This window comes from Hemiscyllium ocellatum, chromosome 17, assembly GCF_020745735.1.
Source record: "Hemiscyllium ocellatum isolate sHemOce1 chromosome 17, sHemOce1.pat.X.cur, whole genome shotgun sequence".
Classification (NCBI taxonomy): Eukaryota; Metazoa; Chordata; class Chondrichthyes; order Orectolobiformes; family Hemiscylliidae; genus Hemiscyllium; species Hemiscyllium ocellatum.
In genome coordinates, this window is record NC_083417.1 from 43750174 (window position 1) to 43771115 (window position 20942).

The window sequence follows — 20942 nt, forward strand, 5'->3', positions numbered from 1 at the left end:
CTTCATTAGTGACACAATATGGCACCAAAGCAGATATGCAACTTCTGATGTTAAATTCCATTGCATTCTAAGCAATTAAATGTTAATTGCTACGTATAACAGAAAAGGCCAGTTATCTCAGTTAGCTAGATGGATTAAGACTAATGCCAGCAGCATGATTCAGTCATTATTCTGGCTGAGGTCGACAGCCTCCTGCTCATATCCCTGAGAGTGGAAGGCTATAGCCATCAACCACGACCAAAAACCGCCAAGGCCTGCAGCTCAGGGTAAAGCATCAGCACACAATGAGCCAATAATCCAGCTTCAGGCACAGCACACACAGAATAGACTCTATAAAAGATGACCCAACTGATGTCATCAGTTTTGCACCATCACCTGTGATGAATTACCATCCCAATATGTCAGGCTTTCTATCTGAAGACTTATCTTTTCTAAGAACATAATAAATAGAAGTTGAGTAGATCATTTGACTCCTCAAGTTCACGACCAATCTGAATATAACCTGAACTCCAGCTTTCTGCCCATCTCCCAGAGCCATTAGCTCCCTTTTTAAACCACAATTATCTATTTCTATTCCAAAATTTGGTCAAGGGAGGACATTGATCCCTTACCCTACTCACTGTACATGGACAGTTTACCTTTCATCCTAAAATATTTATCAGACTATGTTTTGCTCTGTTGATCAGAATGCATTCCCCAAAAAACAAAAATTCCAAGCAATAAAGGACTCATATTAAGCTACTGTGTTATGCTCTTTTAGAAACAGAAATAGTTGCCTTTATGGCGGATGAGGTAGAAAGTTTACAATGGTGTCAAAATCAGATTCTTAAATGGTAATCTTGAGCTTACATCAGGGTTTTACAGCTTTTGGCTAAGTATTGGTTTAAGGGTTTAAGTATTGCTGGTGAAAATTACGATGAACATAGTAGTTATCACTTACACCAGACATAATTGAAAGTTTTGAAAGGCTTTAGATCATTTGGAGTTTTAAGATATCTCTCCTGCACTTCAATCAATTTTACATTCACGTGCTATTTGTTTTTGTCTGAGACCCTTCATAAATCTTTGGCTTACCTCAGGTAATGTTAACTTCCAGGGCTCACATGCCGTGGAATTGAGAGACAGTCAAGCAGTATTTCTTGTTCCTTAGCTCCCCGCCAAAGTTAGCTGCTATTTTTGCCCGTTCTTCCACTTGTAAATAACTGGAATAGCCGGCTAGATAGAGAAATGGAACTTAGCTCAGCAAATAGTTCTATCAAAGCATTTCATCTCAGATCACTTTCACAACACTAAATATCACTCAGGGGTTCCCAGTAAATATCAGACAGGAGCCTGTGGGATCTGTGGACAGTATCAATTGACAGATTAGTCTTTGATTCACCATGGAACATTGTGCATTTTGTTTGCTCTTAATAGTAAATGGCTAATGTCCAATATAAATACAGATATAGACCTAAGAGACAGATTAGCTTAATGAACCCAAGAGAGTAATGGAGACACAGATGCAGAAGCCAAATTGCCTTCACACCCACTCTCTGCTTTTAGAAATTATTTATTTCCTAACTTATTTGCGTTAGTTTGTAGTGGCTGTGCATGGTCCCATTGCTGAGAGGTGTTGTAGTTAGAAGGGAAGGTTTTATCAAGTAGCTTCTAATTTTTTTATTGTTTGTGCTTTCAGGTTGACAGAGAGGAAGTCTCAAGGGAGGGTACCAGTGTTTCTTTGAAGTTCTTTATCACTCAGTCGGTAATCTGAAGAAGGGGATTACTTTCCGTCTGATTGTCGCACAACACATTTCAGTAATGAGTGCCATAAAGTTTCCCTTTTATGAGAGATTCTTCAGTAAATGGAGGGAAATTGTCAATTTTCTCAAATACACAGACAAAACACTTTATCTGTGAGATCAAAGAGGCAGCCTACTGTCTTAAATTACATCAGGTGATACACAGCAGCTACTTTTGTAGGATTTTCCTTGTAAAATGATTCAGTTTCAAAAAAATTCTTTGACACTTTGGAAGTTGGCGTATGTCAACCGCAAAGGCATATAGGGTAACCTCCTCAAAGTAGGTTGCTCTCAGAAATTTGTCACCATCTACTTCATAATAACGTGCAGGCTGTAATCCTCTCCAACAGAAACCTTGGTGAAAATAGGCATCCAACAGGCTCTACTATTGCAGGAACTCTCCTCATTTCACAGTTTTTTACTGTTTTCTCAAAATAAAATACACATGACAATAAAATCACTTGTATTTTTATATTCCCCATTTTCTTCAGTGCAATACTGAACCTTACCTCCACCAAATTACTCAAATTCATGGAGATCATTTCCAGAACACATGGGAAAATATTCAAATGATGATGTCTTTAAAACAAACCAAAAGTACTCCAAGCTCAGTCACAGAGTCTCAATATGCAAATAGCACATATGTGTCTACTACGCAGAAAGTCAGCTCTGGTCATTAGAAATGCCTTTCCAAAGTATATGACAAAATGGTTCATTTATTAAAGACCTGGTAAACTAAAGTCCATGGGAGATTGGTTAGTAAGGTTAGATCTCATGGAATACAAGCAAAACTAGTCAATTGGATATAGAACTGGTTCAAAGGTAGAAGATGTAAAGGTGATGTGGAGGGTTGTTTTTCAGACTGGAGGCCTATGAACAGTGGAGTGCCACAAGGATCGGTGCTGGGTCCACTACTTTTCATCATTTATATAAATGATTTGGATGTGAGCATAAGAGGTATAGTTAGTAAGTTTGCAGATTACACCAAAATTGGAGGTGTAGTGGACAGCGAAAAGGGTTACCTCAGATTGCAACAGGATCTTGATCAGTTGGGCTAATGGGCTGAGGAGTGGCAGATGGAGTTTAATTTAGATAAATGCGAAGTGCTGCATTTTGGAAAAGCAAATCTTAACAGGACTTATACACTTAACGGTAAGGTCTTAGGGATTGCTGCTGAACAAAGAGACCTTGGAGTGCAGGTTCATGGCTCCTTGAAAGTAGGATTGCAGGTAGATAGAATAGTGAAGAAGGTGTTTGGTATGCTTTCTTTTATTGGTCAGAGTATTGAGTACAGGAGTTGGGAGGTCATGTTGCGGCTGTATAGGACATTGGTTAGGCCACTGTTGGAATATTGCATGCAATTCTGGTCTCCTTCCTATCGGAAAGATGTTGTGAAACCTGAAAGGGTTCAGAAAAAATTTACAAGTATATATGTTTCTGGGACTTGGGCAACCAACAGTGGGCACCTCAAAGTATTGGAGAAATACCATCACAGGCGTCTTTTCAAGATTAGATTAGATTACTTACAGTATAGAAACAGGCCCTTCGGCCCAACAAGTCCACACCGACCCACCGAAGCGCAACCCACCCAGACCCCTACGTTTACCCCTTACCTAACACTATGGGCAATTTAGCATGGCCAATTCACCTGACCTGCACATCTTTGGACTGTGGGAGGAAACCGGAGCACCCGGAGGAAACCCACGCAGACACGGGGAGAATGTGCAAACTCCGCACAGTCAGTCGCCTGAGGCGGGAATTGAACCCGGGTCTCTGGCGCTGTGAGGCAGCAGTGCTAACCACTGTGCCACCGTGTCACCGTGCCAAACATGTTGGTGATTACAGTAGTCCAACAGCAATGTTTTTTCCTGAGTCACTTGCCCAGTATTGAGGAGTTGTCAGTTCAAAAACATTCTGTGTTTGTGAAATCAAATAGGAAAGAGATTTAAGACATTAAACAATATTTTCTGAAGCTCAAAATCCTAATTAACCAGCTGTATAACTTCATATTTCATGAGGTCACCAAACAAACTGTTTACTTGGGGAGATCCCAATAGCCTTTTTCAGTTTAGACTTCTCTGTTTAATTTCGAGGTATAGTCATATTTTCAAACCAAAGATTAGTTTATGTCTGTTTTAGACTGTTTATTTATTCAAAATCAAAATTGTAGAAACTATTTAGCATTTGTAATCATACAAACAATTTAAAAATGTGAAATAAACCTGGTAGATTTATTAAAGTATATAATGTTGTGAGAATTTTGTTTCTACTGTGTAATTTGTTTATTAAAGCTTTGATTCCTTCTAAGATTGACTTCTAACTTAAAGGGACAGTATTCTTCTAAGTTAGGTAGTTTGTAAGTTCTGTGATGACAGAAATAATAATATCATTTTGTGTTATTCATAAAACTTTGAAAGTGCATGATAATCATGTACTGTTAATTAATTATTTTTTTAGCTAAGTTATAATCCCTTTTTAATTGTTACTAACTAGTGTTTGGAAATAGACACATTATTGATATACCGTAGCAAGTTAGACTTGTGTACTAAAAAGCTACTGAGCCCACAATACACTATTCCCCAGATAGTGGGTGAAAGGAATTGAAATTCCTGGGTCTGAACATTTCAGCTTCTAATTTTAGTGTTTGGGGGATTGTGTTTTCTTTAGTTTTGGTAAAATGAATCAGAACAAAAATAAAAATACTTTGAAGCAGGAATGCTTCATTAAATACAACTTAATTTAAATGCATGCCGATACTTTATTTTGCTTTCAAAGGTGCCTTATTAACAAAACAATAACATCAATGACTCCATGTTGTGGTTCTGTTCGCCGAGCTGGGAATTTGTGTTGCAGACGTTTCGTCCCCTGTCTAGGTGACATCCTCAGTGCTTGGGAGCCTCCTGTGTAGCACCTCTGAGGTGTTTCCTCTGGCATTTATAGTGGTTTGTCTCTGCCGCTTCCGGTTGTCAGTTCCAGCTGTCCGTTGCAGTGGTCGGTATATTGGGTCCAGGTCTATGTGCTTATTGATTGAATCTGTGGATGAGTGCCATTGCTCTAGGAATTCCTGACTGTTCTCTGTTTGGCTTGTCCTATAATAGTAGTGTTGTCCCAGTCGAACTCATATTGCTTGTCATCTGCGTGTGTGTGGTACTAAGGATAGCTGGTCATGTTGTTTTGTGGCTAGTTCATCCACGAACACCAACTAGCCACAAAACAACACAACCAGCTATCCTTAGTAGCCACACATGCAGATGACAAGCAACATGAGTTCGACTGGGACAACACTCTTATTATAGGACAAGCTAACAGAGAACAGCCAGGGAATTCCTAGAGGCATGGCACTCATCTGGACCCAATATACCGACCACTGCAACAGCCAGCTGGAACTGACAACCGGAAGCGACAGAGACAAACCACTATAAATGCTGGAGGAAACATCACAGAAGAGCTTCACAGGAGCCCCCTAAGCACTGAGGATGTCACCTAGACAAGGAACGAAACGTCTGCAACACAAATTCCCATCTCGGCGAACAGAACCACAACAACGAGCACCCGAGCTACAAATCTTCTCACAAACTTGATCAATGACTCCAATTATGAAAAGAGTAGACTTTTCCTCTATTCTTTTTAAAATGGAAGTTGCCTCTGTGATAAACTGCAGACTATCACAAATCATGAATTTGGGGAAGGAAATTATCTTTATGACAACATATGGTGATTTCTAGATTTTTACTTCCACAGTTCTGAATCTGTAGGATCTAAATTGGAAGATAATTTTCTTTGCCTAATTTCAAAATGTAGGCCTGGGACTAGGCCAAGTTGAATTATTCTGGAAATTAATCAAGAAACAAGACTTTGATCGATATGCTAATTGTTTGCATTTTGTAAAGACATTAACAAGCCCTCAGAAATCAGATGCCATAACTAACTCTGCATCAACATTTTATATAATAGCTTCCTACTATTGTGTTTTTAGTTTTGAATAAGTGACAGCCTCAACTTTGGAAGCTTTTGGAATGTTAAATAGTTCTCCATAGGCTTAAAGTTTGGTTGGAGGTCTGAAATTCTTTGATGGGATGAGGTTCACATCCTGTGCAACATTATGTCATAAAATGGATGAAAAACTATTTCATTCAAGATCCCTGCTACTCATTCAATGGTTTAAGAACTGTTTTCTGAAAAGATACTTTAATCCTGTACGAACCCATTCCAGATTTATTGTTGTCAAACAGATACAGGGTGACTAACCCAAGTGATTCACTGTGTGGTTAGGATAATTATTAATTCTGGACACACTACCTAGATGACCAAGGGCAGACATTTCAGAACAACAAAAATTTGATCTGCTTATGGAAATTGTCTTCCTAACACAAGCAGAGGTATTGCAGAAAATCTCAAACAATGACTTATTCAATTTATTTTGACTTTAAGATGCAACACAGTTTTTAAAATCTGCCTGTATTGCAAAGTTATTTCAATATATTTTCATCAAAAACCTAATTTATTGACTAATTGTGAAAGTAAGGAGTTTGGCAACATATCTACGTTAGGACAAAAGATGGGGCGTGGTTGTGAGAGTGGTGGACGTTTGGGAATGGTGCGGTGTCACAGAAAATCTTGACGGGTTACTCTTCGGAGGTCGGTGTGGACATATTGGGCCGAAGTGTCTGTTTCTACACTTCAGGGATTCTATGAATTCAAAAATAGTCCCATTGACTAGCTGTCTTTCTATAGCACTATATTGTCACTGTTTCAAAAGTTTATCAATTCTTCTTTTTAAAGACGAAATCATATCTGTCTCAGCCATTCCATATTGAAAACTGCCCTGACTGTAACAATTCACGGTATGAATAACTTGCCCCAAACACTCTTTGCTCTTTTAAGTGGCAATTTGTAAATTAATGATCCTTTGCCACTGACTCCATAATGGCTTTCTTCATTCATCCTATCAAAAACTGTTTAAAATATAAAATTATTCATAGATTTATTATTCTCCATAGACTTATACGCTCTTGTGGAAATAGTTCCAGTAACTCCATTTATTTATATGATTCATGCTATGTTGCCCATAGTGGGAGAACAGTGAGATTTGGAGAGATTGGACATTGACTATCAGGATGTACACTCCACAATTAGGCTGTTGAGTCAGCTCACGGGTTTCTATCGCAAGATAGATGGATGGAAGACATCAAGAGTCTTGGGTAGAATCATCAAGTGGAATCATGGCCAGGCAGGATATGAGTCAAAGCCTGGAGATATGTGAGTTGTAGAGACATCGATGGTCAGGCTATAATTGCATGTAGTTGTGATAGTTTTAATGTGATGGTTTTATATGCTTGACCTGTAGTAACTGGTGTCAGTTGGATGGAACAGAGATATGGCTAACAGGATGGCACTAATACTTGCTGATGCTAATAAGGCAAAAAACATGCTTTATAATTCCCAAGAGGAAATCACCACTAATACAATTGATTTATTCCAACTAAAATATTTTAGCTCCACATCTGGTGGCATCAACTGTGGCTGAGTTGGTGGCATGCTCACCTTTCGGTCAAAGCTTGTGGGTCCAAATCTCACTTCTAGAACCTAAGCACATATTTCTGGCTGATCCGACAGTGCACAGAAGGAACATTGTCTAATGTGTTGTTCTCTGGCTGAAGTATTAAACCAAGTCATCTCCAGCACTTTGAGTTACGTATAAAAGATCACATGGCATATTTTAAAGGACAGCAGAGGAGGTATCAGTGGTGCACTGACCAATATTTCCAGCTCGCAAATGTGTTGCTGGTCAAAGCACAGCAGGTTAGGCAGCATGCTGCCTAACCTGCTGTGCTTTGACCAGCAACACATTTGCAGCTGTGATCTCCAGCATCTGCAGACCTCATTTTTTACTCCAATATTTCCAGCTCGTCTATTCAAATTTTATTGAAGGGTTCAAAGTGATGAACAATTTTGACAGGGTCAAGAAAGACACTCTTGTTTCCATTTATTGGTATGTCACTAACTAGGGCTCACAATTTCAAGATTGAGAGCAAGAGACCAAGGAATGAGCTTAAGAAAAAAAATGTCCATATTCAGATAATTGTTAGGATTTGGAATGCATTGCTTGGGAGAGTGCTGGATGAAGATTCTGTAAAAGGTTTCAAAGGAGTGCTGAATATATTTGAAAGTGATGAATTTAGAGAGTTGCAGAGATAGGACTGAAGAATGGGACTAGCCGGGTAGCTCCTTCTGGAGCCAGTACAGATGGGTCAAATGTCTCCTTCCATACTACAAATTTTATGATTATATGATTCTATCACAAAACAAATTTTCCAGTCATTATCTCATCACTCAACGGGGTAGTGTATATTAATTAGCTCTGCATGTCCCATATGCCAACAGTGACTACACTTGGCAAGTAATTTATTTGCTTGAAAACTAATTAAATTGCTGTGGCCAATCACGGATGTCATAAAAGTACAAAACTTTCTTTGGTTTCCATTGATGGTTAAGCAAACTATATTCAGTCTTTTGTACAAATGGCTACTACTAGACAATACGCAAACACCTGATCACACAAATGGTCTTGAAAGAATAACAAACATTCAAATCTCTACCTCTCCTTGCAGATCTTAAGCATTTGACCTGTGGATGGCAGTCTTTGCCAGGCTGGAAAGCAGACTGTCAAAGAGGTCCTCTGCAATTAACCCCCAGCCAGCCCTCACAACCTTTTAATTTTCATAAGACAACAACTTTTTAGATTTTTTTGCAAGCATGCAGGGGAGTGCTAATAGCTGCCTAACCTAGCAGGGAGCAGTTTTAGTGTAGGAGTGAATCACACACAGAGGAATGGTTACAACACAGAAGGCCTTTTGGCCCTATGTATCCATTGCTGGCTTGCTGCCAGATCAACTCTGCTAGTCCTAATCCTTCACCCTTACCATAAGACCATAAGAAATAGAAGTGGAAGTAAGGTCATTCGAGTCCACTCCGCCTTTCAATCATGGCTGATGGGCATTTCAATGCCACTTACCCACACTCTCCCTGTAGCCCCGGAAATCCTTTCTCCTCTGATTTGAAAATCATGTACATGTCTATGACTGTATGATTGAACATGCCTCCACCACATGTTCAGGCAGTGCATTTCAAATCCTAACTACTTACTGCATGAGCAGGTTTTTCTCCCGTCACCTCTGATTATTTTTCCATTTACCTTAAATCTGATTCTTGATCCTGTTGTTAATGAGAAAAAGTTGCTCTCAGATAAATGTCTTCTCAATCTTCATTTCTTTAAGAAAACAGCTCAGCCTCTTCAATCTATCTACAATCTGAAGATCACCCCATTGTCACCTCTCTTAAATTAACATTCCCACACAGAAGTCTTGCATGCTGTAGATGCAAAAGAAATATATACAAAACATATTTCAGCAGGACTGGAGTACAAGGTTTGTGTTTATATACAAAGTCAACTACTGTAGATGCTAGCAGTGGTGTATTTTAAAGAAGTTTCTGTGCACTCAAGTCTACAAGGTACTGAGTCTCAGCCGTAATCATATTGAGTAGTGATGTTTCAAAGGGTTCAATGACTTACTGCTGTTCCTGTATTAAAGTCAGGGTGGTGTGCGTCATGGAGGGGAACTTGCAAGAGATGGTGCTCCTATCTGCTCTCTTGTCACTCTAGGAGGTAGAGGTCATGGGTTTGGGAGTAGCTATCAAAGGACCTTTGTTGAATTGCTGCAGTGTATCTTTTAAATGATACACACTGTTGCCACTGTGCATTGGTGGTGAAAGAAATCTATGTTTAAACTGTTAGGGGGAGTACGCAAGATGTGAGTTGCTTTGTCCTGCATAGTGTCAAGCATTTTGCGTGCTATTGGAACCACAGTCATCCAAGTTAGTGAAGAGTCTTGACCTTTGCCTGTGGATGGTGAACAGGCATCGAAGAGTCAGGAGGTGACTTTCTACGGAATGACCAGACTCTGATCTGCTCAGGTCATCATATTAATATGGCTGGTACAGGTCAGTTTCAGGGATTCTGTGGTTGCAATGCCATCGTCATGGGGAACTGGATAGATTCTCTCTTGTTGGAGATGGTTATCACTTGGCACTTGTGCAGCACAAATGTTATCTGTCACTTATCAGCCTAAACCTAAATGCTGTCCGGTCTTGCTGCATATGGACTGCTACAGTATTTGAGGAGTAGCAAATCACACTGAACATTATGCAACTGTCAGTAAACCTCCCCACTCCTAACTTTTGGGTGGAATGAATATCTTTGATGAAGTAGCTGAAATGTTGGGTATGGGACTCCTGCAGAGATATCCTGAGTCTGAGCTGATTGATCTCCAACAACCGCAACCCTCTTGCTTTGTGTGAGGTATGACTTCACCAGTGGAGTTACCCCGATTGCCATTGACTCCGGCTTTGCTCGGGCTCTATAATGCCACACTCAGTTAAATGTCTTGACTTTGAGGGCAGTCATCCTCAACTCACTGGTCACCCTCATTTCAGCTATTCATTTGTAATACTCTGAAGCAATTTATTTTTGCCTCTTTATCTACAGAGGCTGCTCGACCTGTTGAGTGTCTCTTCATGCCAGTTTTAAATATCCACATAAATGATAAATTATTAAATACTCGCTCTGCCTCATTGGGACTATTGTGTCCATTTCTGGGTATCAGACTTTAAGAAGTATGTGAAGACATTGGAGCGAGTACAAGACAGATACATGAAAACAGTTCCATGGTTTAGGATCTTCATTAGCCTGTCCTGCCCCATTTTCATCCATACCCTTTGATTCCTTTAACCCGAGGAGCTAAGTCTAACTCCTTTTTGAAAACATTCAATGTTTCGGCCTCAATTGCTTTATGTTGCAGAGAATTGCACAGGCTCATCACTCTGGGTGAAGACATTTCTCCTCATCTCAGTCTTAAATGGCCGAACCCCTTATTGTTTTTGACTACATTGCCATTCCTTCACTGTCACTGTGTCATATTCCTGGAACTACCTTCCTAACAGTAATGTGATTGTCCCTACATTTCAGTTTGCAAACATCTTCTCAAAGGCAATTAGTGGTGGGCAATATATGCAAGCCTAGTCAGGGACTCCCACACCATGAGAACGAACATGAAAGGACTTCATCTAAGGAAGGAGTAGCGCTCAGAAAGTTTGTGATTTCAAATAAGCCTGTTGGACTATAACTGGTGAAAAGAATGAGATAAAAACTTATCAGACGCAAAACGAAGGAATGCTTAGAGATGACCAACTTGTGATTCAATATATTGCAGCAAGTTATATAGCATAACCTACCACTCTGTCTACTCCAGCAAAAGCCCAGTTCTCCACTATCTTAACAACTAATACATACAAATGTGAAAATAATGAAGCATTTTATTTATATATCTGTGTTGCTCGCAGCAATTATTGAGGAGATTATTGATTAATTCTTAAAAGCCAAAGAACACTGCTGGATGATATTGAACAATCCTAAAAAGGAGGGAGCAGGACAACTGAAACATCAAGTCGGTCCCATCCTCCATCAGACTAGTTCCTAACCAACCTGTTCAGAGATATCATTACACAGCTGGGGAACAGGTGGGACTTGAACCCTGCCTCAGAGGTAGGAACATTACCACGCATCTTAATAACTGTCCTGATGAATCTTTGCAACCTTTCTTTAAGAGAAGGTTTAAAATTGTATCGAAAATTAAACGTGCTGCTGAAGTCGACGTTGCTCGACCCTTGGCTGCTGCCCTCAGTGAGTTGACGGAAGTGCTTTTATTCCAAAGGCGTTTGTTGGGTGGGGGAGTGTGGAAAAATGCAATTTTCCTTTCATCTGCTGAATGACCAATAAAAGAAGGGGGAGGCGGGCCTGGGTGCAGTGAGCTGAATGAGGTGGGTGTCAATCAGCCGGTCGTGTGGGTGAAGTTTCTCCCTGTCACTGCCTCCCTGTGTGTTAGAGAGAGAGAGAGAGAGGGGGAGGGCTGGGGAAGGAGGCACTCTGAGCAGAAGCAGCAGCAGCAGCGCTTCACAACATACACAGAGGCAGCAGCAGCGGAGCTGCAGCATGGACTGAAGAAGCAAGCTTGCCCTCGAACCAAATCATGGATCTCTAAACCCGGGGACCCCTCCACCCCCTCCCCTCCCCTCCCACCCACTACATCTCCCGATGTTGCCGGAATCCAGCCCGATGCAGACAGAGCACTAGACATGGGGAAACTTCACTCCAAACATGGTAAGCCAGACAAGACATCTAAACCTTTCATAGACACTCCACTGTAAAATAAAGACCCTCTCATCATCGTTACCTTTTCTCTTCCTCCCCCCCTCCCCATTTTGTTCCATCTTCTTGCTGAACAGCCGCCGTTTGCAAACCCAGAGAAAGTCCCGAAGGTAGGCATTTGCTCTTATTTTAAAGTTTTAAACTTTACGTGAGTTTTTTTTTAAAAAGTTTCCTCCATATTTGACCACAGCTTCTGTTTGGAAGAAGAACCCCACGGGTCTGTGTTTTCTTTTTGTTGTCGATCTTGACTCTAGGTGACAGTTTTGTGGTGAACGCTTGTTTAACTCGAAAGGGGCTGGAGGATTGGATCGTCAAACAGAGGAACAGCTCGGGCTCCCAGCGAGCGGGCTGGAGGCTTTCTACCGCGGTAAGGGTCGACTCACCCTTCCCCACACCCCCCCCCCCGCCACCCAGATATACCTCTTCTCTGCGCCCCCCACCCAACATCACCCTACACCCCCCTCCCCTTCAGCTCCTCCAATACTACATTCCCATCAGCTCCTCCATGGGTTCCCTTCTCCAACCCGACACCCCCATCAGCTCCCCCAACCTCCCAATGAGTTCCACTCTCCAACCCTAAACCCCCATCAACACCCCCAATCTCCCCATGAGTTCTCTTCTCCAACCCTACACCCCCCCCCCCCCCCCCCATCGGCTCCCCACCCTCCCCTTCCCATCTCCCCTTCTCCACCTGCTCTCTTCACTTCTCTCCTACTTTGTGCTTCTCACTTCACCTTCACTTTATCAAAGGGAGGGAAGGTGTCTCCCTTGGTCTATGCTGTCTTTCGGAAAATCTGAAAATGAGGCTGGATAGAAGTTGCCTGGTTGAACTCAAGGCACCAAATACGTTTAACACTCAGAGACTAACTTGCACTCTTCCACAAGTGGTGGGATAAATAACTGTTACCCAATTTTGTTGAACAAGACTCTATAGAGTGTGGATTCCCTCAATGGATTTTGTAAAAAGAATGCTTTTGGGTAAATTTTTGGAGTATCTTTGCCTGGTACCAGTTGGTACACGTAACAGCCGCAATTCAGATGTCATATGGAAAGTGTTAGAAATTCCCATTTGTGCATGCCTGTTTCTTTTTAACAACCTAGGCTGCTCAAGCTCAGAGCCGATGTGTGATCTGAAAGATGTTCTTTTCATTTCCACCAACCCCCCCCAAAAAAATGTATGCAGATGTCTGAAATATTCTTTGACCCAGGCTTTCATGGGGAGCCAGGTCTGGAACCAACTTTCTTGGGCAGTTTTCTTGGGGAATGGGGTGGAAGTGAAAGAGAGGATCATTTTGAAAAGTTAAAACCGGCGCCTGTAGGTTGGGAAAAGTCCAGGTGATCACTGAAGAAAATATTATTTAAAGATATTGCCCTGCACTTTTACAAGTGTACTCTAACTGAAGGATATTTTTCCAGCATCAAAGAACCTTGATTCTGGCAAGAAGCCTGCAAGACTTAGATCCACATCACTTTGGAGCTATGTGTTGTACTAAATTTGTTTTTAAATCTGTATTTTCCTGGGACAGGCATATTGCTTGAATGTCCAGAACATCTGCTAATTTTGTTTCTTTTTGTTTAAATGTTCGGCCCCCTTTGTAAACTTGCAGAGGAGTATTAGCACAAGCTGCATTTTAAATTGAAGCATTTTGGATCAAAATCTGACTAAGTGCACATCATTTGTTTTGAAGTAATCGAAATCTTGAAAGAAAAGATGAAAAAGGGAGCTTGGTCATTTATCTGTGCAAAGAGAGAGAGTGTTGAGGCTGCAATTCAGATGTCATTGTTGAGGCAAAGCTTTGAAGTGGTTACAGTTAATCCTTTGGAAACTTGGAAAATACATTTGAATTGTGTAAGCGTATTGACAAATGTGGTATCAAAGCAAAAGTTATTAGAAGTTATTTCAAGTACATTAACTGTTTGCTGTAGTAGCTGCTTACAGTTTGGACCTGTTGTAGGCGCGTTGACATTTAATAGACATTGAGTGACTATTTTATATTTGTGTTTTTGTATTGTTTCATGGTAGTTGGTACAGACTTAGATTTAAAACTGGCACACCTAAATATTGTTTAAATCCTTATGTGACTTTTTAAACATTTTTAAAGAATACAAATGGAATGGAATTTACCTAGAATGATGATAATTTGTTGATAAAGCTGGTGACTCCAAATAGGTTTGAATGCCTATTAAAGCTGGCTGTAATAAGGCAGCTTGGAATTTTCTCTAATCCTGCATCTGGTCCCCTTCTTAGTGAATGAATGGATTACAGGAGACAAATCCACACGTGGAGCCAAGACTTTCTTGGCTGCTGCACTTTCTTACCACTGGGAAAAGCATTTTCTTTTTAAAGGCCTCTTCCCTGCACCACCCCACCCCCCTACCCTTCCCATTCTGTCCCGTCTGCTAATAAAAACAAGAAAAGGAGAAAAATAATTCATCAGCTTGTGCTGGATTCTTGTGAATGGAATGAAACTGTATCTTGACTTCCTGCAGAGTGCTGGATGAAAAGTAACAGAAGCCATGCAACTCCAATTGCCTCTTGACAAGGGATCTGAAAGTCTGCAGATTCCATTCTGCAGTTTGTTAAACTTGGCCATCAGTGTTAAGTGTAATGATGTTTTTTTTCCATCAATTGATGTCTGATGCATTTTAATTGTCAGCTGTAATTCGTATATCCCTAAGAAGTCATGTAGATTTCATTGTCCTAGGTAAGCAAGGCCAGGAATTCAAAATGAAAATTGTCTCAGAAACAAGTTACATTCCTAACTGGATCTGAATGCCTATAGTATATGAGCTTCTGCACAACTTGGATTCAACTCCAGAGTGCAGACTGTTATAATTCTGTGGGGCTTGTCAGTGTTGCCTATGGAATAGAAATTATGGGAAAGTGTCAAAAACTATAATGCACTGCTGTTATTTAATACTATTGTATGGCTCCCTAGTGGCACAAGTGAGTAAATCTACACCACCCGGTGTAGTATTGGGGCATGCAGAACATGAAGGTCCCAGGCTGGGATTCACTAGTCTATGCTGGATTCGCTGATCACTGCTGACTGAGGCAGCTGTAGGCGTTGGGTGTGGGAGTGGAAATCATAGGGGAACACGGGCTTGGGGGACCCTATAAAATCGTCTCTGGTTTTATGTTAGGAAATGGGGGTGGGGGAAAACAGTGAAGTTTTTTCCCCCAAAGTTTGGTCAAGCAACCCTTGTTAGAAATTTGCCATTTTGAATGATGGGTCTGAATAGAATCAGAGTTGGTTCCATTGTATTTGTAATCAAGTAGCCACCAGCATTCAGTGTTGATATTCTCACATGAAAATTGCCACTTGTTCAATGGAGTAAAAACTGGTTTTGGAATCATACCCCACCATAATTCATTGTCTGGGGGAGAAAACACAATTTTGTGCCAGGCAGCTTTGGCATAACATTACTATTACCAGCTTCATCATGAGTGAATTGAACTTTTAACAACCAGGTTGGTGAGAATTCTCAATTGCAATATTTGCTTTCACTGTGCATTGCAGGAGGAGTGATTGTATACATATATCAAAGTCCTGTTTTACTGCTTTTGGAAACTAATGAGATTTCTAATGATTGCCAGAGGTCTTTTTGCTGTTTTTGAAAAATAAATGGTAGTGCAATAGTTATTGAGTTTTTAAAGAAATGTTTTAAAATTTGTTTTGGCGGTTTTTCATTTAGTTCTATTTGCATTGAGTGTGTCTTTAGCACAATAAGAAGATCTCTTCTAAATTATTTTGGTATCATTACCAAAATGTGAAATGATAGGTTTATAGTGTATGTTGAGTGGTGTGACAGATACTAACAACATCAAAGGATGTAGGGATAGCACAGGAAGATGGTGTTGAAGTAGAGGATTAATTGTGATCGACATTGGCAGAGGAGGCTGAAGAGCCTGAGTAGCCCACACCTGTGGAGAAGGTGTCAAAAACTATAACTACCACTATCCCAGTTCACACTCCAAATAAATATTGAGATATTACAGCTGCCTTGTGCACTTTTATAGGTTTACAAGGACATTTGCTTTCAAAGCATTTTCCGTGGTACATTGTTGTTCCTGTGAGTGTTTTTTGGATAGGGTAAGCTCCTGGTATAACCTGCTGCAAAAATTGTGCAGAAACCTGGTAGATGTTTGGACTGCACATTTCTCTACTCTTTATTTTTTGTCTTTCTTCAAACGTTTTCTTTCAAATTCAGATGTTCACTAACCAGTGGCATAATGGTAGATAAATATTTCTCTAGCTTTTTTTTGGGTCCTATGTCTAATCTATGACTCTTCAAATTTAGTTAATGTCATGAGAGATTACAGAATGTTATAATTTTCAATTTAATTTATTTCAAACTCCAGGTGGCTTCATTGGCAAGTTTTGAAAAACTGTGTAAATGATAACAATTTTACTTTATTATCTTTTATTCTCTGTAAAGCAGATTGTAGTTATGTTGCATACATTTTTGTGTTATTAAAGGAGAAAGGAGACATACTATTTACAGTTTGAAGTTTTCATTCTAAAATGCTGCTAGGAAAGAAAAGAGAGATCTGTACTTGTATAGCACTCACGGCCATTGGACAAGCTCAAAGCACTTCGAAATTACTTCATTGATTATAAAGTGTGGTGATGTTACAATGTAACATTGCAATCAATCTACACACAGTAAGCACTATCAAAACACAATGTGAGAATGACCAAATGATTTTTTTTGTTGTGATGTTTATTGCATGTTAAATATTGGCCAGAAGAATAGGAATATTCTACCCCATTTCCTCAGAGTGGCAAACATTTACGAGAGAAGTACTCAGTTATTGATTATTTTGTTATCCATCTACGAGAGCTCACAAAGCTTTGATTTAATGTTACTTTTGAAAAAATGTCATTTCTAGCAGTGTAGAACTCCCTCACTGCTGTTTTGGACTTAATTCAAAACTTCAGCATAAGAAATTAATTCCCTTTAATTATAGTTCTTAATCATACCATTAAAAACATCTTTAATTCACTCACTAGAGACTTTTTTGTGATCACAGTATGGCAAAAGGAGACCCAAAGAGATTTTAAGTTCTACTGGAGGAAATTTGATCACTACTGAATTTCCATGGAGCATTTTAGTCGAATCTCACTGTGAGCATCATTGAAGAAAGCATCTTGACAAGGATCTTTGGAATATTGTACAATAAAAAGTTTAAAAGTGTAAAAAGAGAGAATTTTTATTTAATAATGTATTCTCTCTCTACTTTCCCCATTCCTGTTTCTGAAAGACTTGACATATTGTTATAGCATTGCTGCTGTTCTAAGTAAATGAGAAAGGTCAATAACATTGTCCTAACTATTTATTGTTTCATATATTTGGTGCTGTTAGTGGCTGACCAATAAAATAATCAATAACTTTGGGTACTTCTCTTACTCAATGTGGCTGGGAATTGTAGGCTTTTATTTACACAAATGATCAAACTGTTAGCAGGCACATGTCTTACATAGGGTTTCTTTGTAGAAACCCATTAACCAACCTTGCTGAAAGGTCAAAGGGATTAACCAGATTGAGTTTATATTTGCTATAGTGTCCGGTGGCAGAGGCAAAACTGTAGTACCCATTTAAAGAGAATAGATTTTCAGATCATGAATAGTGCCTGTGAAATGGCAGTAGCATCATATTGTGGCAACTTACGTCAGTGGAGATTTAAAATGAGTAACTTGTTCTTGGAAGTTTTGACGTCATATGAAATTCCACCTTATGTCGAGTGCATGTGTGTAATATGAAAATGTACCAAAGCTGTGCATTTGATTAGTTCTAACATTATTAAGCATTAATTTATTAAGTTCCACCCAATAACTTATTAAATTGCATTTTCTTGATGTCATATTGAATTCACTATCATTGGGTAGCAGGTGAAATATATTTGAAAAATGTAGTTGGGAACTTTGTCAAGTAAAGAATTTCCTGCCCATTTATAATACATTTATTCTGGAATCATCGAACAATACATATGAGAAGTAGCTATTTAGCCCATCATGCTATGAGCTATCCGATTTCCACTCCCAACTCCTTTCCTGACTGTTTTGCAGATTTTTCTTCTTCAGCTAATTGTACAGATAAAATGGACCTAAATGCTCCACACTAAATTGTCTTGAGATCAGCACTGAAACTGATTGATGGAAGCCTGACATGTTGAAAATGCAAATGACAAACTTGGTAATGTTAAATGTTTCAATGATTCTACAGTTTTTATGTGTATTAGTTTTGAAAAATTTTCATTTCACCGCACTTGTAAAGATTTCCTGCAAATGTTGTTATTCTTCCAGTTGTTCATTGTCTAAATTACTGGCAGACCCTAAAATGTAGCAAATATATTTATTACTTCAGAGTGAGATACTTGTGCAAATATACAAAGGAAATGAGTGCTGGTGTTATGGATCCTTTGGGGGTGATAATACAGAATACCCATCATACCCAGTTGAGCAATATCCGGTCTCCCTGCTATAGGAACGATGTTGTGAAACTTGAAATGGTCCACAGAAGTATTTCCAAGGATATTGCCAGGGTTGAGCTGTAGGGAGAGGCTGGATATGTTGAAGGCTGGAGTCTCGGAGGCTGAGGGGTGACCTTATAGAGGTTTATAAAACCATGAGGGGCATGAATAGGGTGAATAATCAAGGAATCCAAAACTAGAGGGCATAGGTTTAAGCTGAGGGGGAAAGGTTTAAAAGGGCAACTTTTCCATGGAGGGTGGTGCATGTATGGAATGAGCTGCCAGAAGAAGTGGTGGAAGTACAACATTTAAAAGGGATTTGGATGAGTATATGAATAAGAAGGGTTTGGAGGGTTGTTGTCAAATGGGACTGGATTAATTTAGGATATCTGGTCAGCATGCACAAGTTGGACCAAAGGGTCTATTTCCGTGGTGTACATCTCTGTGACTCTATGAAAAGAAATGTAGATCACTTTTTTAAAACAAAAGTTGAGAGTGCTAGTTAATTGGCAATCTGCAATTCAAAATCTGTTGCATTGCTGTATAGAAAGCATGAGGTTGTTTAGACTAGTACTTGGTTGGACGAAGGAAATAATAGCCACTTGAACTTGTGTCTGAAACAAAAGCATATTTAATGTAATAGTCACAATTTGGTAAGTACTTCCCTGAGATACATTGCAAACAGACCATGTGTAGCATCTGAATGAATAGGTCTGTAAAGTGCCAAAAACTTCCTTGCATTTGAACAATTAATCTATGCATACTTAGATCATGGAGGGTGATCCAGGAATAAAATGGTAAATGACATGTAATATTGACTGGAGTTTACTTTTTCCTTTAATCTATGAATTGAGTGAAGATGTGTTTGGAGGGGATAGTATGTCGTAAATTTAAACTGGTAAATGGCTACATTAGGACAAAGATTGAGAAATTCAATGATTTGAATTGAATTGAATTTACTGTCACGTGTACCGATGCACAGTGAAAAGTTTTGTCTTGCAAATAATACAGGCAGATCAGAGTTAAATAGCATAGTTAAGTAAATAATGGGTAAACCGGCAAAAACAAAAACACAGGTACAGGTGAATGTTAGAGTTTGTGAGTCCATTCAGTATTCTAACAACAGTAGGGTAGAAACTGTTACGAAATTGGCTGGTGCTTGTGTTCAGGCTTCTGTACCTTCTCCCCGATGGTAGATGTTGTAGAAAAACATTACCAGGGTGGGATGGATCTTTGAGAATGCTGGCGGCCTTTCCTTAACAGCAGGCCTGGTACTTGTGTTCTATAGGTGGGAGGTTGGCCTTTTGTGATTGCCCAGGCCAAGTTCACCAGTCCCTGTAACTGTCTCCAACCTTGAATGGTACAGTCCCCATACCAAGTAGTGATACATCCAGACAGAATGCTCTTTATGGCGCACCTGTAAAAGTTGGCAAGGGTATTCACCGTCATGCCAAATTTCCTCATCTGCCTGAGGAAGAAGAGACGTTGTTGGGCCTTTGTAACCAGTGCATCCACATGAAGAGTCCAAGAAAGCTTGTTATGGATGATCACTCCCAGGAGCTTGACATTCTCCACACATTCCACCTCTGTGCTATTAATGTGTAGGGGGATAGAGTAGCAAAGACAAAAACACTGGATGTATTTGCAAAATAATTGGATGTTGCGAAAGAGTTACTGTAGGGTGTTTCTGGATTATAAACTAATTAAGGTCAAATAATCTTCCTTGTCCAAAATACATTATTTATGTAAAGGAAAAACCAAATATTGTGATCTAAATGCCTTAAATACAACATTTTGAAATGGAGAAATCAACATTTATTTCCAAACCTAATGTTCGAATAGGTATGTTGTAGTCACAAGCGTTGAAGGTGTACGTTTCTAAAGAAGCAATATTTGTCATGCAGTTTTCTTTCTTCATCTGTATGAGTATCTCTGTTCTAAAATAAAAAAGAGTTGAGATTAACTAGTAAGTTTTGTTAGATTTTACTTGTGTAGAATCATATTAAATTTACATTAAGGAAGCAGGCCATTCAATCCTACTGCACTATACCAGTGTTTGTACTCCTTGTGCAAGCCTCACTCTCCTCAACTCTTGTCTTCCAGCCCATAAATTCTCTAATCCCTTTTGCCTTTATGTTTGCATTAACTCTCTCCTTGAATGTGTTAGTGTGTTCTGCTTCATGTGCCAGTGAGTTTCATATTCCCAGTGCTCAGTGTCAGGGTCCCACCAGTTTACTTTTTGGTATACAGTATTTTTGTACAAACCATTTAAATTGAGGGGTTCTGATTGAATGACTGGGGAAAAACTGCAGGTGGGTTGATACCCCAGTGATTTAAAATAATTGGCAAGATAAACAGAGGGAGTATAAGAAATGTTTTTACGCATAGTTGTTAAGATCTGGAGTGCACTGACTGAAAATGT

The 20942-nt window shown here is 39.6% G+C and overlaps 1 protein-coding gene across 2 annotated transcripts in view; it reads left to right on the top strand.

Moving 5' to 3' along the window:
- The first annotated feature begins 11711 nt into the window (after positions 1 to 11711).
- Positions 11712 to 20942, top strand: part of nkd1 (NKD inhibitor of WNT signaling pathway 1) — a 100225-nt gene continuing 90994 nt past the window's right edge. For both annotated transcript variants that reach the window (XM_060838127.1, XM_060838126.1), the window contains exons 1-3: positions 11712 to 11997; positions 12123 to 12155; positions 12300 to 12412. In XM_060838127.1, coding sequence (XP_060694110.1) covers positions 11973 to 11997; positions 12123 to 12155; positions 12300 to 12412 — 171 coding nt within the window. In that variant the 5' untranslated portion in view covers positions 11712 to 11972. The remainder of the gene's footprint in view (positions 11998 to 12122; positions 12156 to 12299; positions 12413 to 20942) is intronic.